We start from the raw sequence: 17,560 nt of genomic DNA, 5'->3' as shown, positions 1-17,560 counted from the left end.
TACATAGTAACCTGACAGCGAAAGCACCAAACTGGTGTATAACCACTGGAAATGAAATAATTTTTATTATTTAAATCTATTTGGGTGGTGCTTTTTATCACCCGAATTCTGTGTATCACTGGCTATATGGTTTTGTTACTGGACTCATAATCTGGCAGTTTGCCTGATAATCTGGAGACATGAGTTCAAATCCCATCATGGCAGCTGAGGCATTTAAATTCAATTAAATAAGTATTTCTGGAATAGAAAGCTAGTGTCATTAATAGTGACTATGAACCTACTGGATTGTTGTAAAACCCACCTGGCCCACGAATGTCCTTTAGAGAAGGAAATCTGCCGTCCTTACTGGTCTGGCCTACATGTGACTCCAGACTCACAGCAATGTGGTTAACTCGTAATTGCCCTCTGAAATGGCCTAGAAAATTACTCACTCAAGAAGGCGGCTCACCACCAACTTCTCAAGGGTGATTAGGAATGGGTGATAAATGCTGGCCTTGCCAGCAACGCTTACATCCCATGTATGAATGAAAAAAAGTGGAGACCATGACACTAAAGAACAAAATAGCTAACTTTGACTTTATTGGCTGCAGTAACCGCCAAGCTTTGACATTAGCCGCTGCTGTAGCCCTAACCTTGCTGAATCTGATCAATTCTGTGCCGGAATCAGACTGTGAGCCCTTGTCATTAGTGCGTAAGTTCTTCTGTTTCTTCCTGAAATAAACAGCGCTTAAGACGCTGTAACTGACAACTTTGAAATTGACCTTAATCCAATTGGTTATTGCTTTTTGGCCAATGTAAACAACTGCGTGTTTAGGAACATGAACAGGAGGAGGACATTTAACCCCTTGAGCCTGTTCTGCCATTCAATGAGATCATGGTTGATCTGTGACCTAACTCCATATTTGCCCATATCCCTTAATACATTTTTAATTCCTTTATTTAAACATTGTTTTAAGTTTTAGTCTCCTTACCTAAGAAATGACATGCTTGTTTTGGAGGGAGTGCAACAGTGGTTCACTAGACTGCTTCCTAGGATGAAGGGACTGTACTGTGAGGAGAGATTGAGTAGAATAGGCCTGTTTTCCCTGGAGTTTAGAAGAATGAAACATGTAATTGAAACATATAAAATTCTTAAGGAGCTTGACAGGGTAGATGTTGAGAAACATAAGAGCATAAGAAATAGGAGCAGGAGTGGATCATATGGCCTTTCGAGCCTGCTCCTCCATACAATACGATCATGGCTGATCATCTGCCTTGACTCCCCATATCCCATGATTTCCTGAAAGATCAAAAATCTCTCTATTTCAGCCTTGAAAATACTCAATGATGGAGCATCCACAACCCTCTGGGGTAGAGAATTCCAAAGATTCACAACCCTCTGAGTGAAGTAATTTCTCCTCCTAGAACACAGGATCACAGTCTCAGAATAAGAAGTTGGCCATTTAGGACTGAGATCAGGAGAAATTTCTTCATTGAAAGGGTTGTGAATATTTGCAATTCTCTAGCTCAGAAAGCTGTGGATGCTCAGTTGTCGAGTATATTCATGACAGAGGTCGATAGATCTTTGGGTACTGAGGGAATTCAAGGATATGGAGATGATGCAGGAAGGTGGAGTTGAGGTAGATGATCAGCCGTGATCATGTTGAATGGCGGAGCAGGCTCAAGGGACGAAATGACCTCCTCCAGCTCCTATTTCTTATGTTCTTATGATATAAGCGACTGCCTGCTTTATAAATTGTTTTGAAAGCGACTGCCTGTTTTATAAATTGTTTTGAATGGTGGGCACTGTACTGTGGGAACAGGAATGATTGAGGAACTACAGTTTGTTCTGATGAGTGTTTCTGTTTCCTTTCTTCTCCTCTGTCTTTTAATTTTCTGATCTTGAATAACTGAATAAAGTATGTGGCTTGTTACGACCGAGGTGGGAAGAGTTCCATTTCTCCCTGGGTCGCAACATATATTTAAATGTTTATCCAGTTACCGATACGTTCAATCATATACTCTACTCTTTATCCCAGAATAAAATACACCAACCAGGTTTCTTTATTAAACAACAAAATGATCAGTTTATTATAAAACAAGACATAACCAGTAATGAAGCAAAGCATTTTAACACACAGAGCAAAATATGAAAGTTCCCTTTTACCTTAGCCCCTCACACACCTGTTAACTGAAAAAATTGAGATTTTCCCTTTAGAGCTTTGTTACAAAAAAATGACAAAAAAGAATACTTTGTCCAAATACTTGCTAATTCTTGAAGAAAAAAGAGAACATATGAAAAGATGTCAGTGGTCCCTTTTTGGTTTGGCGTCCCAAATACGCATAGATGGTTGTCACTGGGATCTTTCCAGAACAGTTCTTTTCACGCCATGTTGAAAATCAGTTTGACAGGCTTTCCAGGAGAAATGCAGCATCAGGAGAAATGCGACAGCAGGGGTTTCTGGCAGGCTTTTCAGGAGAAATGAGGAAACCGTTTCTCTATTTCTTACACTTGATTCTCAGGAAGTTCTCAAAGAGACGGAAGAGGGTGCTGATGGTGACTGCTCTCTTGGCTGGTTTTCTCCAAATGCATTCAAAACAGTTCACACCCTAACACACTGTCCAAAGCAAAACCAAAAACAATATCTCAAGAGTCAAGCCTCCTGATCCCTATAAATCTTGACCTGTCACTTCTTTGTAAACATCTCCCCCAATGTCAAAAAGCCCCTGCTGGGTATTTATCTGAAGACCGGTGACTTCCAGTAAATGTTTTCAAACAAGACCTTTCAGTGTCCTTTCAATGGCCCCAGTGAAAAGAAAATCCATGGAATCCTTTTCAGTTTTCCCAAATAAAGCAATGTCCGTAATTCTAAAATACGAGTTCTCAAAAAAAAATACTTAACAAAAAATATAGAGCACTGTCATAACATGCTAAATAACCTTGCTGAATGTTGCTTACTTGAACATTTAAATTCAGAAGGATTGAAGAAAATTTGCTTTTTATTCCTGATAGATGTGGAATTATTATTACATCAGTTTCCTAATTTCACAAGCCAAAAATATTCACTATTGAAGCCTGCTTTTCCCTCACATCCATAGAAATAGATGGGGAAATAAATATTTGATATTTGTTACTGTTATGAAAGCGATCTTTTTTTGTTCAAAATATTTTTAAAGGAATATATAGTAAAACTGAATAAATGTTTTTTAATCAAGAGGACATTGAGGGAGTTGGATTGGCAACAATGTTGCTGGTTGCCACATAGCTCAGGTTAGGCTAGGAGCGTAAACCCTGGTAACAGTCGCAGAGAAGTCACAAGCGTTCCTTTGATTGGACAAGCCCAGTAGCAGAAAAGCCCAGCACCTGGGAAGGGCAGAAAACTGACCAGCTTTCTGGTTGTGTGTCTGTGTGTGTGTGGTTTTACCTTCTGGAAGGAGAAAAAGTCAAGTCTGCTGCAGAAGAAGGAGAGAACAGAAGACTACAACCCAGCTCACTTTCCAGCAATTCCCTAAAAGACTGTAGGAAGTCCACTGAGTCCATTCATCTTGTTTCCTATATTTTGAAGAAAGCCTGTGAAAAATAATTCTCAACGCTGCCTGAAGAGAACTGTTGTAGGGGGATTTTGCTGGCCTGCTTACGTGTCCTCGGAGGTTGGACTGTATGCCAGTTTTGCTGCAGCGTGTCTCATCTGCTGTTTTCTTCAGGGGTGGGCAAGTGATCTGCCCGAGTGTTTTTTTTATCCATAACAGACCTCTGATTCAAAAATCCCTTTTTATTAGCTTTTGGTTAACCAGTATACATATAGGTGTGTGTGCATGAGTGTGAGATGCTATGAGTAAAAAAAGGGACTTTAAAATTCAATGTTGGGTCTTTAAAAATTTGATGTGTGTGTGTGTGTATGTTTTACTTCATTACTAGATAAGACTTGTTAGTAAAGAAACCTGATTAGTGTGTTCTACTCTGGGAAAAATAGTGTATATGATTGCCTGTATTAGTAAGTGGGAAAATTTAAAATAATATGTTGTGACCTGTGGAGAAGTGGGACTGAATTAACAGTGCACTCCTCCCGCCTCATTCATAACAGTAACTTAAGATCAAATTCTTAGCTAATTGTTTTAATATAATCGGTCCTTCCCACTGATGATGTTCTGTCGCTGGAACAGTGCAGAAGGTGTTTTATTCTGTATCCAACCCATGCTGTACCTACCCTGGGAGTATTTGATGGGACAATGTAGAGGGAACCTTTATTCTGTATCTAACCTGTGTTGTACCTCCCGTGGGAGTGTTTGATGGGACAGTGTAGAGGCGCATTATTATTAATGACGCTAGCATTTTATTCCAGATTTATTAATTAATTGAATTTAAATTTCCCCAGTTGCTAAGGTGGGATGTGAACTTGTGTCTCCAGAGCATTCGTCAGGGCCTCTGCGTTACTATTCCAGTAAATCACTGGCTAGATTTTACTGGGCCCCTGATGTCGAGCTCCGTGATGTGAGGGGCAGGGGCGTGTGCGGAAGGTGGTTCGACAGAGTCCCGTCACGGAGCTCGACACCAGGAGGGCCCCTCCTGGCAGCGGCGAGGCTCCATGGCAGCCCTCCCCACCCCCGGGTGATGGGACTTGAATTTCAATATGTAAACCAATAGGATGAATAAATTCAAATACACTCACCTCCAATCTTCCAGGCCCGCTGCGATCTTCAGTGTGGCGGCTGGCACTGCTACGCCTTCACTTCCCCGTCTGGTGAAAGCCGGCGTGACGCAGGTTGGGTGGGGGAGAGGGGAAAGAGTTGAGATTTTTAGTGCTGGGGTGGGGGACGGGGTCAAGTAAACGTAATGAGTGTAGGGAATAGTTCGAAGAGGTGAACTTTAAACTTTGTACAGTCTGGGGGTGGGGGAGGGGAAGGTCTGATTTAAAAGGTCAGTGTTCTGGGGGGAAAGGGCGTTACAATTCTCTAAGCTAGATTTTGGGGGATGGGGGGAATACTACTTTAAAAATTCAAATTTACCGGCAGGGCTGGCTGCCCTTTAAAAATGGTGCCAGCGCCTGTGCACAGGCAACTGATGCCATTACCGGAGTTCGACAGCCCGTCCCTCCACATGATTGGGGGGTGGGGATGGTGGGCCACCCTGGCTACTTAAATGAGCTGCCGCGCAGGAGATCGCTGTGGCACGTGGGCTTCCATTTCTTTCGCCCGCCAGAGAGAATGGCGTGGCTCTTAAACTCCAGCCCCACCTCTATGCTACTGTCCCCTTAGTCAAATAAGAATAAAACTGGACAGACCACTGGGAATTAACCTACGAACCAAAAATGACGAAGGCACACCCAGCCCAATCGACCCTGCAAAGTCCTCCTTACTGACATCTGAGGGCTTGTGCCAAAAGCGGGAGAGTTGTCCCACAGACTAGTCAAGAAACAGCCTGACATAGTCATACTCATGGAAACATACCTTACAGACAATGCCCCAGACATCACCATCACCATTCCTGGGTATGTCCTGTTCTATTGGCAGGCCAGATCAACCAGAACTGGTGGCACAGTGGTATACAGTCAGGAGGGAGTGGGCCTGGGAGTCCTCAATATTGACTCTGGACCCCATGAAGTCTCATGGCATCAGGTCAAACATGGGCAAGGAAACCACCTGCTGACTACCGCCTTCCCTTAGCTCCTCCATGTTGAACACCAATTGGAAGAAGCACCGAGGGTAGAAAGGGCACAAAATATACTTTGGGTGGGGTCCACTACCAAGAGTGGCTCAGTCGCACCACTGCTGACCGAGCTGGTTGAGTCCTGAAGCACATAGCTGCTGGATTGGGTCTGCAGCAGGCAGTAAAGGAACCAACCAGAGGGAAAAACCTACTTGACCTCATCCTCACCAATCTATCTATTGCAGATGCATCTGTCCATGACAGTATTGGGAGGAGTGACCACCACACTGTCCTTGTGGAGACAAAGTCCAGTCTTCACACTGAGGGCACCCTCCATCATGTGTGCCGCTACCACTGTGCTAAATGGGATAGACTCAGAACGGATCCAGCAGCTCAAAATGGGAATCCGATGGGCCATCAGCAGCAACAGAATTGTATTCAACCACAATTTGTAACCTCATGGCCCAGCATATCCCTCACTCTACCATTACCATCAAGCCAGGGGACCAATCCTGGTTCAATGAAGAGTGCAGGAGAGCACGCCAGAAACAGCACCAGGCATTCAGAGCTATGAGTGCAAGCAAATTCTAACTATTAATTGAAGTTGGGGGGGTTATGGTTTGAAAAACTTTGGTTGTTACCGTTCTGTTCTGGAGCGAACCTGCCTTCAAACTTACCTAAATTTGAATGGCTATTACATGGTTTTTGGGTGGGGTGCCATAATTGAGCGGGGAAGACTGCGTGGACCAGAGGGCCTTTTCCTGTCCACCATTGTCCTATGTTCGTAAATAACAAACGGTCAGCGCTATAAACTGAAACAAAGGGGCCAAAATGTTAGATAAGCGAATTAAGCCGATTTGAAGACAGCCTGCACGTTCTCCGAATTAACTTCAATCACTTTTGCTTTTCAAAGTGTTGAAAATAAAGACATCTTTTTAGCTTTGGCTGCTGCAGACCTGAAAATCTGCATTTTAATCCCCCTGGACAATCACCTAAATTAGAATATTAATAATTGTAGCAGCCATCTCAGTGACCATCTTGTATCTGCCTCGTTGCAAACAGATGTGCTGCTGCTGTTTATTATTATGAAGGTTTCTTCCCTGGGTAAAGATCTATGAGTGCTTTCTTGGGTTTATTTTGTCACAATGTTGTAACTTTGAGCCCTGCTGTTCCAGTAGCTTAGACTTACTTTTTGTTCTCGAGATTCCCGGGATGATTCTATCTGTCTTGCATTTTTTGATTAGTTTTTAAATACTTTGAAGGCTGTATCTTGACGTGAGCAATTTAATAAATACTTATGCCCCAGGAACAGCTAATTTTAAGAAAGTTTCATACAGCTAATCCCAATATAGCACTAATGAAGTCAAACAGCGAAGGAAACCAGAATCTCCTGCATGCTAACTTTCTTTTTGATAAACCAGACTTCTGTGCTATATACCGTGGCAATACTGTTTAATGGGACTGTGAGCTAGATGTCGAGTAGGTTATGGAGGAAAGCTGTGTAAACAGTCATCTCTCTGGGGGAATTATAGGAATAACTGTTGTACTGTTAGAGTGAAGGTATTATGGGAATATTGTAAGATATGCAGTGTATGGTGCTGAATTAATAATACTTCTAATGCTAAGCTGTCTGAGAGCTTCTAGTAAAAGTCTACCTTTGTGTTATGTGTATTATTATTGTGTGTTTTTCTGATAGGTGTATAAATATTATACTTTGTGGTAAATGTTTGAGCAAGTGCTTAAATCAATCTGAAATTGTTTTTCTTCATTAGGTCCGAATTGACAGTGGCATTCAAGAAGGAAGTGACATCAGTATTTATTATGATCCTATGATATCAAAAGTTAGTAGATTTTTACTTGTATGCTTTTTATAAATTTATGAATTTAGTTAAGGAATGGTGATGTGCTTTTTACAGGGCATTTGTTACTGTCTGCTCATGTCACCCACTATCCCTGGCCAAAACCACACCAAGTGACTGACTCTTAGGCCCCGGCCAGACCAATCTCATTAATCACTAAGGACAAGAACAGTTTAAAGCGATTCTGCTTTTTTAATCCCTCTCCCAGGTGACATAATCCTGGTCTGTGCTTGAAATTAAATGAAAGATCAGAAACTCAGTACATGTGGCAATTAGAATCATAGAATAGTACCGTTCAGAAGGAGGCTTTTCAGCCCATTGAGTCTGGACTGACTCTTTCAAAGGACAATTACAGAAGTAAACCAGCATTTTGCCATTTGGTGGTACAACATGGTTGACCTTCAGGTTGCAACTAACGTGTTACCTGTCTGTAACTTTCTTTTTTTACTCTCTAACTCTAGATATTTTTAGCTTCAATATTTCAGACTACATTGTTCAGTGAGTCTTGGCTTTGTATGCTCTAGAGAGTGTTTTCACTTGCTCAGGCATCAAGGTAAATTTCAGACAAATCAACTAATTTTTTCAAATAGTTATATCAAGGTACAGTGGATTATGAATTTTGAATGAAGTTTGTTTTAACTCTTTACGTACTGTGACAAAATTAAATCAGTCAACACTAGGCTAAATCTGAGGAAGAAATGCTCCAGGGTATAGTATCTCTATTTTGGATTATAATATTTGTGTGCTGCTGATGTAGCATTTGGAGGCCGAGTGTTTCTTCCTGTCATACCACCATAATGGCATTCCTCTTTGTGGAATCGTGACCAGGTTAAATCCTTGTCGGGAAATTGCAACAGAAGGGTACTTCTGTAGCTGGTTGGTCGTAACCACACTAAGGAGTTGTGGTCAGAACGCATTGTAAATATGCAAAAAAAAGACTCATTTATATTTCACCTTTCATGACCTCAAAAAGTCCCAAAGCACTTTGCAGCCAATGATGTACCTTTGGAGTGTAGTCATGGTTGTAATGCAGGAAACACAGCAGCTGATTTGCACACAGCAAGCTCCCGCAAATAGCAAGAGACACTGACCAGATAATCGGATTTTGTGATATTGGTTGAGGGATCAGTATTGTTCCTAGGAAACCAAGGAGAACTCCCCTGCTGTTCTTCAAGATAGTGCCATGGGATCTTTTACATTCAGCTGAGACGGCAGTCAGGGCCTCAGTTTAATGTCTTATCCAAAAGATGGCACTTCTGACAGTGCAGTACTCCCTCAGTTCTACACTGGGAGTGTCAGCTGAGATTTTGTGCTCAAATCTCTGGAGTGGGACTTGAACCCAAAACATTCTCACTCATAGATACCACTGAGCCGGGCTGGCAGTGACACTGGCACAGAATGAAACCAGTATAAAAGTAGGTGTACAATGCTACACTCAATGCCACTGCATTGCTTCATTTGAAGATACTTAAATAGAATATGAAGTAGATAAACTGGACCTTTCCAAATATGCGCATATTGAGTAACTTAGCCCAACTTTTGGTTCGTTTCTCAATTGCACAGCACACGTACCTTCAGCTTACTTAGATCAATTTATACCCTTCTATTTCAGTTGGTTACGTATGGAGCAAGCCGTGCAGAAGTGTTACAGAGAATGGAAGAGGCACTAGACAATTATGTAATTCGAGGTAACTAGTGGAAACCTGGCATGTACTGAAAGGGAGGGAACCAGTGTGAAAACATAGTATTTAAGCCAAATGATACAAATATTTTCTTACCAAATCTCATGTAAAACAATATGTTCTGAAAATCTCACCCTAATTAAGTAGAGGAGATTCGTGTGCTGAACTCCAATTAGTTTAGGGCCTACTCTTTCTCAAGTGACTTGTGTAGCAGTGCATTTAGATACTCTACTGGATTAGACGCAAAGTTTTTATACAGAGAAGTTTATTTGGCTCATTAAATATCTCATTGCACATTAGAAATTTGGCGCAGCACTCTTCTCTTTACAAATGTAAGTACTTGGCTAAATTGTGCTGAAATTCTAGAGTATTTACACCCATTTTTTTTTAAACATTCTGATTTATGGAAAATGAAATGTAGAAAAAAAGTTTGTACTTTTTTAAAGTTTGCTGCAAGGTGCTGGGGAGTGTGTGTTTTGACAAAGGGTAGATTGCAAAAGTTTTTAATGGAAATGTTTCAGACATTTAGACAGGTGTTAGCGAAATCCTATGAAGTAATTGTCCTGGCCTTCAGTTTATGTTTGGAGAAATAATTCATTGTTTTATGTTTATTCAGATCTGTTTGAAATCAGTTTGAAATTCAAATTGCATTTTCGTTCCTCAGTTTGTGCCTCAAATTACTATTATGGGACCTGAGCCAAGGATTGGTGTTCCAAATGGTGTTCGCTTTGATGATTAAGTGTGTGGATATATTCAGAAATTTCTCACAATTGTTCTTTCTGTTGTTGCTGTCAGCCTCAAGCATTTATTTGACCTCAAAATTCAAAAAATAAAAATATTTTTAGTTTTTGTGCAGTTGGTGTGTAAAGCTAAGGTTTCCGAAACCCAAGGGCAAAACCTTAATAAGCAATTTCAAACTTTGCCGTTCAAGTGATTTGGAAGCAAATCTCAAGTATAGTCCCCACCACTTACACTGATCTCTGCTTATCTCAACAGCTGCCTATTTTGGGTGAATAGTGCTGACCATTTGCCATTGCCACAGCATCAGTTGCAAAGGCGCAGCTTAAAACATACTAACTGTGCCGGCTGTTTCCTTCAGTTCAGTATATTACTGACTTTTTAAAGGCCGATTGTGTTATGGCTGCATCCAATCAACTTCTCGCTTTGCAAAGAGACAAAAATAAACAAGACATTGTCGTGGAGGTTGACCTGATCTTGCATTCAGTGTGTCAGCTGATTGAAGCTACTCAGAGTCTCCACTGCCTTCTGTAGGGGTTAACAGTGCCAACAGCTGATGGAGGCTCTGGGCAGCTACAATCAACCGTTCGCACTGTTAGCCATAACAGGAAGCATTTCCAAAAGTGCATTTATATAGCGCCTTTAACATAGCAAAATGTCCCAAGGTTTTCCACAGGAGCAATTATCAGACAAAATATGACACCAAACTCACATAAGGCGATATTCGGACAGGTGACCAAAAGCTTGGTCAAAGATGTATGTTTTAGGGAGCATCTTAAAAGAGGAGAGAGAGGTAGAGAGGCGGAGAGGTTTAGGGAAGGAATTCCAGAGCTTGTGGCCCAGGCAGTTGAAGACACGGCCGTCATTGGAGGGACAAAGAAAATCAGAGATGCACAAGAGGCCAGAATTGGAGGAGCACAGAGATCTCAAAGGGTTGTAGGGCTGGAGGAGGTCACAGAGATAAGGAGGGGTGAGACCATGGAGGAATTTGAAAGCAAGGGTGAGAATTTTAAATTTGCAGTCTTGTCAGATTGACAGCCAATGGAGGTCAGAGAGCACAGCAGTGATGGGTGAGCGGAACATGGTGCATGTTAAGATACCGGGCAGCAGAGTTTTTGATGAGCTCAAGTTTAGGGAGGGTGGAAGATGGGAGACCAGCCAGGAGAGCGTTAGAATAGTGAATTCCAGAGGTAACATAGACGTGGATGAGGATTGCAACAGCAGATCAGTTGAGCTCAAGATCTTTCCCATGTAGGCTGTTGAAATACCAGCAGCTTTGACCTTACCATTTGAATATCGACACCAATGACTGTAGCCTATTAAGCATGTTTACAAGCAAAAACCTCTGTTTGGTGAGCAGCCCTCCTTCTAAGAGCAACCTTTCAGTGTCCAGACTGGATATCTATGATGAATGGGCCGATAGAGCCAATTTGTAGAAGTTTATGTAATATTTAGTCAAACTTTCCAAAGCCTGGCTCACTTTACTATAAAAACAATGAGTGAGAAATGAAAAAAAAACATATGTGTCAATAAGATTGACACATTCAGAGAACAGTTGAGTAGTGAAGAAACAACGGGATTTATTGAACCAATACTCAGTTCAATCACTAAAACAACTTGATTCCTATCCTCTGTAAAATACACACAATGTTGCAGTTAGTAACAGATAAACAGTTTCTAGTTGTGCCATTGAAAAGTAATATAAAATTGATGTCAGAAAATGTCCTCTTATTGACTGTTTTAATACTAGCCCCTCTATACTAAGCACTGGGTATTTCCTCTTTCAGAACAGAACAATAGCATGTTTCCTTCCAAATTGATACATTAATATGATAGCTTTTGGATATACTAGGACAAAACCAACTGAATAACATTTTACCAATGCAGTGACCACGTCTGCTGATGAGGTCAAAGGCTTTGGTGAGATCTATGAAAGCAACGTAGAGGGGCATCTGTTGTTCGCGGCATTTCTCCTGTAGCTGGCGAAGGGAGAACAGCATGTCAATGGTGGATTTCTCTGCTCGAAAGCCACACTGTGCCTCAGGGTAGTCGTGCTCAGCCAGCTTCTGGAGTCTGTTTAAAACGACTCGAGTGAAGACTTTTCCCACTATGCAGAGCAGGGTGATTCCACAGTAGTTGTTGCAGTCACCGCGGTCACCCTTGTTCTTATAGAGGGTGATGATATTGGCAACGCGCATGTCCTGTGGTACTGTGTCCACCAATACTGTGGTATTGTGTCCACCAAAGCTACCAAGTGTCATCACCTCATTCCCTAACAAAATGAAAGGCACAATTCAGCATAGCGGTGCCTCATCAGACCCCTTTCCTATCCTGAGTGGCGTAAAACAGGGCTGTGTCCTCGCACCTACACTGTTTGGGATCATCTTCTCACTGCTGCTCTCACATGCGTTCAAATTTTCAGAAGAAGGAATTTTCCTCCACACAAGATCAGGTGGCAGGTTGTTCAACCTTGCCCGCTTAGAGCGAAGACCAAAGTACGGAAAGTCCTCATCAGGAAACTCCTCTTTGCTGACGATGCTGCATTAACATCTCACACAGAAGAATGTCTGCAGAGACTCATTGACAGGATTGCGGCTGCCTGCAACAAATTTGGCCTAATCGTCAGCCTCAAGAAAATGAACATCATGGGACAGGACGTCAGAAATGCTCCATCCATCAATATCGGCGACCACGCTCTGGAAGTGGTTCAAGAGTTCACCTACCTAGGCTCAACTATCACCAATAACCTGTCTCTCGATGCAGAAATCAACAAGTGCGTGGGAAAGGTGTCCGCTGCTATGTCCAGACTGGCCAAGAGAGTGTGGGAAAATGGCGCACTGACACGGAACACAAAAGTCCGAGTGTTTCAAGCCTGTGTCCTCAGTATCTTGCTCTACGGCAGCGAGGCCTGGACAACGTATGTCAGCCAAGTGCGACGTCGCAACTCATTCCATCTTCACTACCTCCGGAGAATCTTTGGCATCAGGTGGCAGGACCGTATCTCCAAAGCAGAAGTCCTCAAGGCGGCCAACATCCCCAGCATATACACCCTACTGATTCAGCAGCGCTTGAGATGACTTGGCCATGTGAGCCGCATGGAAGATGGCAGGATCCCCAAGGACACATTGTACAGCGAGCTCGTCACTGGTATCAGACCCACCGACCGTCCATGAAGTCCTGTGACATTGACCACAAGTTGTGGGAGTCAGTTGCCAGTGATCACCAGAGTTGGCAGATAGCCATAAAGGCGGGGCGAAAGAGTGGCGAGTCGAAGAGACTTATCAGTTGGCAGGAAAAAAGACAGAAGTGCAAAGAGAGAGCCAACTGTGTAACAGCCCCGATAACCAATTTTTTCTGCAGCGCCTGTGGAAGAGTCTGTCACTCTAGAATTGGCCTTTATAGTCACTCCAGGCGCTGCTCCACAAACCACTGACCACCTTTAAGCGCTTACCCGTTGTCTCTCGAGACAAGGAGGCCAAAGAAGAAGAAGAATGCAGTGGATTTTCAGTAGACTGCTCACGTTTTTTTAAACTGCAGTGCTCTATCAATTGCACCACAAATTGGTATTGACCTGATATTTGAAGAAATGTATCGGTAGTGTATGATGTGCAATATATTGTTAGAACCGGATTTCCTACATTACAACAGTGACTATACTTCAAAAGTACTTCACTGACTGTAAAGTGCTTTGGGATGTCCTTAGGTCGTGAAAGCTGCTACTGAAATGCAAGTCTTTCTGTGTTTTACAAATCCTTCTGATCCCTGTTTTGGGTTGCACTGGGAGAACTGTTTTTGGTAAAACTGCTGCTTTGTGGTAAATTTCAGCTAATTGGCCTAATTTCCCCAACAATATAAACACTATAAAATCCTGATTTTGAGAAGGGAACAAAAGAAAAAAGAAAGACTTGCATTTATATAGAGCCTTTCACGACCACAGGACATCCCAAAGTGCTTTACAGCCAATGAAGTACTTTTGAAGTGTAAGCACTGCTGTATTGTAGGAAACACCACAGCCAATTTGAACACAGCAAGATCCCACCAACAGTAATGTGATAATGACCAGATAATCTGTTTTTGTGATAATTATTGGCCAGGACACCAGGGAGAACTGGCTTTGCGATAGTGCTATGGCATCTTTTATGTCTACCTGAGAGAGCAGACGGAGCCACGGTTTAAGGCAGGGTTATCCAGCCTTTTCGGGTGGAGGGCCGCATGACAATTTTTTCTCGGTGCAGGGGGCCGGAGAGCAAATTTCTAAAGATAAAGGCATAAAAATTTATCTTACAAATGAAAAATCGTTGGTCCAAGAGCATTTGAATGCTCGACATTCAGCATCAATCTTCCTTTTCTTGATGTATCCATGGGCCGCCATCTATGGGAGGGACGTGACTCAACTTCCAAATGGTTACAAAACTATCAACAAGTCTTATGCTTTAATAAAAACAAAAAGTGATGGAAATACTCAGCAGGTCTGGAAGCATCTGTGGAGAGAGAAGCAGAGTTAACGTTTCAGCTCTGTGACCTTTCATCAGAACTTTCAACAGTCTTATGCTTTCCTTGGTTGACACTTCCCAGCACACAAGTAAAACCTTGGCCAATTTCTCTAACTCTAATCTGGGTAACAGAAATAGGGCAGACTGGGTTTTTAAAAAATTGCTAGATTTTCTTCAACAATTCCTCCCTTCACCCGCCATGCACCAGGAACAGAAACTCACCTCCCCCCACACAGTCCCTGTGGGCTCACCTCCCCCCACACAGTCCCTGTGGGCTCACCTCCCCCCGCACAGTCCCTGCGAGCTCACCACCCCCCACACAGTCCCTGCGAGCTCACCTCCCCCCGCACAGTCCCTGCGAGCTCACCACCCCCCGCACAGTCCCTGCGAGCTCACCTCCCCTCGCACAGTCCCTGCGAGCTCACCACCCCCCGCACAGTCCCTGCGGGCAAACCTCCCCCCGCACAGTCCCTGCGAGCTCACCTCCCCCCGAACATGCTCTGCGTGCTCACCTCCCCCCACACAGTCCCTGCGGGCTCACCTCCCCCCACACAGTCCCTGCGGGCTCACCTCCCCCCGCACAGTCCCTGCGAGCTCACTTTTCCCCCCGCACAGTCCCTGCGAGCTCACTTTTTCCCACTCAGTCCCTGCGAGCTCATTTTTCCCCACTCAGTCCCTGCGAGCTCACCTCCCCCCGCACAGTCCCTGCGAGCTCACCTCCCCCCGCACAGTCCCTGCGAGCTCACCACCCCCCACACAGTCCCTGCGAGCTCACCTCCCCCCGCACAGTCCCTGCGAGCTCACCACCCCCCGCACAGTCCCTGCGAGCTCACCTCCCCTCGCACAGTCCCTGCGAGCTCACCACCCCCCGCACAGTCCCTGCGGGCAAACCTCCCCCCGCACAGTCCCTGCGAGCTCACCTCCCCCCGAACATGCTCTGCGTGCTCACCTCCCCCCACACAGTCCCTGCGGGCTCACCTCCCCCCACACAGTCCCTGCGGGCTCACCTCCCCCCGCACAGTCCCTGCGAGCTCACTTTTCCCCCCGCACAGTCCCTGCGAGCTCACTTTTTCCCACTCAGTCCCTGCGAGCTCATTTTTCCCCACTCAGTCCCTGCGAGCTCACCTCCCCCCGCACAGTCCCTGCGAGTTCACCTCCCCCCGCACAGACCCTGCGAGCTCACCACCCCCCACACAGTCCCTGCGAGCTCACCTCCCCCCGCACAGTCCCTGCGAGCTCACCACCCCCCGCACAGTCCCTGCGAGCTCACCACCCCCCGCACAGTCCCTGCGAGCTCACCACCCCCCGCACAGTCCCTGCGAGCTCACCACCCCCCGCACAGTCCCTGCGAGCTCACCACCCCCCGCACAGTCCCTGCGGGCAAACCTCCCCCCGCACAGTCCCTGCGAGCTCACCTCCCCCCGAACATGCTCTGCGGGCTCACCACCCCCCACACAGTCCCTGCGGGCTGACCTCCCCCCGCACAGTCCCTGCGAGCTCACCTCCCCCCGAACATGCTCTGCGGGCTCACCTCCCCCCACACAGTCCCTGCGGGCTGACCTCCCCCCGCACAGTCCCTGCGAGCTCACCTCCCCCCGAACATGCTCTGCGGGCTCACCTCCCCCCACACAGTCCCTGCGAGCTCACCTCCCCCCGCACAGTCCCTGCGAGCTCACTTTTCCCCCCGCTCAGTCCCTGCGAGCTCACTTTTCCCCACTCAGTCCCTGCGAGCTCACCTCCCCCCGCACAGTCCCTGCGAGCTCACCTCCCCCCGCACAGTCCCTGCGAGCTCACCTCCCCCCGCACAGTCCCTGCGAGCTCACCTCCCACCGCACAGTCCCTGCGAGCTCACTTTTCCCCCACTCAGTCCCTGCGAGCTCACCTCCCCCCACACAGTCCCTGCGAGCTCATTTTTCCCCACTCAGTCCCTGCGAGCTCATTTTTCCCCACTCAGTCCCTGCGAGCTCATTTTTCCCCACTCAGTCCCTGCGAGCTCATTTTTCCCCACTCAGTCCCTGCGAGCTCATTTTTCCCCACTCAGTCCCTGCGAGCTCACCTCCCCCCGCACAGTCCCTGCGAGCTCACCTCCCCCCGCACAGTCCTTGCGAGCTCACCTCCCCCCGCACAGTCCCTGCGAGCTCACCACCCCCCACACAGTCCCTGCGAGCTCACCTCCCCCCGCACAGTCCCTGCGGGCAAACCTCCCCCCGCACAGTCCCTGCGAGCTCACCTCCCCCCGAACATGCTCTGCGGGCTCACCTCCCCCCACACAGTCCCTGCGGGCTGACCTCCCCCCGCACAGTCCCTGCGAGCTCACGTTTCCCCCCGCACAGTCCCTGCGAGCTCACTTTTCCCCACTCAGTCCCTGCGAGCTCACTTTTCCCCACTCAGTACCTGCGAGCTCATTTTTCCCCGCACAGTCCCTGCGAGCTCACCTCCCCCCGCACAGTCCCTGCGAGCTCACCTCCCACCGCACAGTCCCTGCGAGCTCACTTTTCCCCCACTCAGTCCCTGCGAGCTCACCTCCCCCCACACAGTCCCTGCGAGCTCACCTCCCCCCACACAGTCCCTGCGAGCTCATTTTTCCCCACTCAGTCCCTGCGAGCTCATTTTTCCCCACTCAGTCCCTGCGAGCTCATTTTTCCCCACTCAGTCCCTGCGAGCTCATTTTTCCTCACTCAGTCCCTACGAGCTCATTTTTCCCCACTCAGTCCCTGCGAGCTCACCTCCCCCCGCACAGTCCCTGCGAGCTCACCTCCCCCCGCACAGTCCCTGCGAGCTCACCTCCCACCGCACAGTCCCTGCGAGCTCACTTTTCCTCACTCAGTCCCTGCGAGCTCACTTTTCCCCACACAGTCCCTGCGAGCTCACCTCCCCCCACACAGTCCCTGCGAGCTCACCTCCCCCCACACAGTCCCTGCGAGCTCACCTCCCCCCACACAGTCCCTGCGAGCTCACCTCCCCCCACACAGTCCCTGCGGGCTCACCTCCCCCCACACAGTCCCTGCGAGCTCACATTTCCCCACACAGTCCTTGCGAGCTCACCTCGCCCCACACAGTCCCTGTGAGCTCCCCTTGCCCCTCACTCCCGACTCCTTGGGCTCACCTCTCCACTGCTACTGACTCTGACTTCCCTTTTCCGCTGCTGATTTCCTTTCTTCC

The 17,560-nt window shown here is 46.4% G+C and overlaps 1 protein-coding gene across 8 annotated transcripts in view; it reads left to right on the top strand.

Moving 5' to 3' along the window:
• Positions 1-17,560, top strand: part of pcca (propionyl-CoA carboxylase subunit alpha) — a 374,025-nt gene that overhangs the window by 160,069 nt on the left and 196,396 nt on the right. For all 8 annotated transcript variants that reach the window (XM_068034216.1, XM_068034214.1, XM_068034222.1 and 5 more), the window contains 2 exons: positions 7,399-7,467; positions 9,098-9,173. In XM_068034216.1, coding sequence (XP_067890317.1) covers positions 7,399-7,467; positions 9,098-9,173 — 145 coding nt within the window. The remainder of the gene's footprint in view (positions 1-7,398; positions 7,468-9,097; positions 9,174-17,560) is intronic.

This window comes from Heterodontus francisci, chromosome 6 (genome assembly GCF_036365525.1).
Source record: "Heterodontus francisci isolate sHetFra1 chromosome 6, sHetFra1.hap1, whole genome shotgun sequence".
Taxonomy (NCBI): domain Eukaryota; kingdom Metazoa; phylum Chordata; class Chondrichthyes; order Heterodontiformes; family Heterodontidae; genus Heterodontus; species Heterodontus francisci.
The sequence above is the reverse complement of the archived record's forward strand: the minus strand, read 5'-3'. Positions and strand labels throughout refer to the sequence as shown.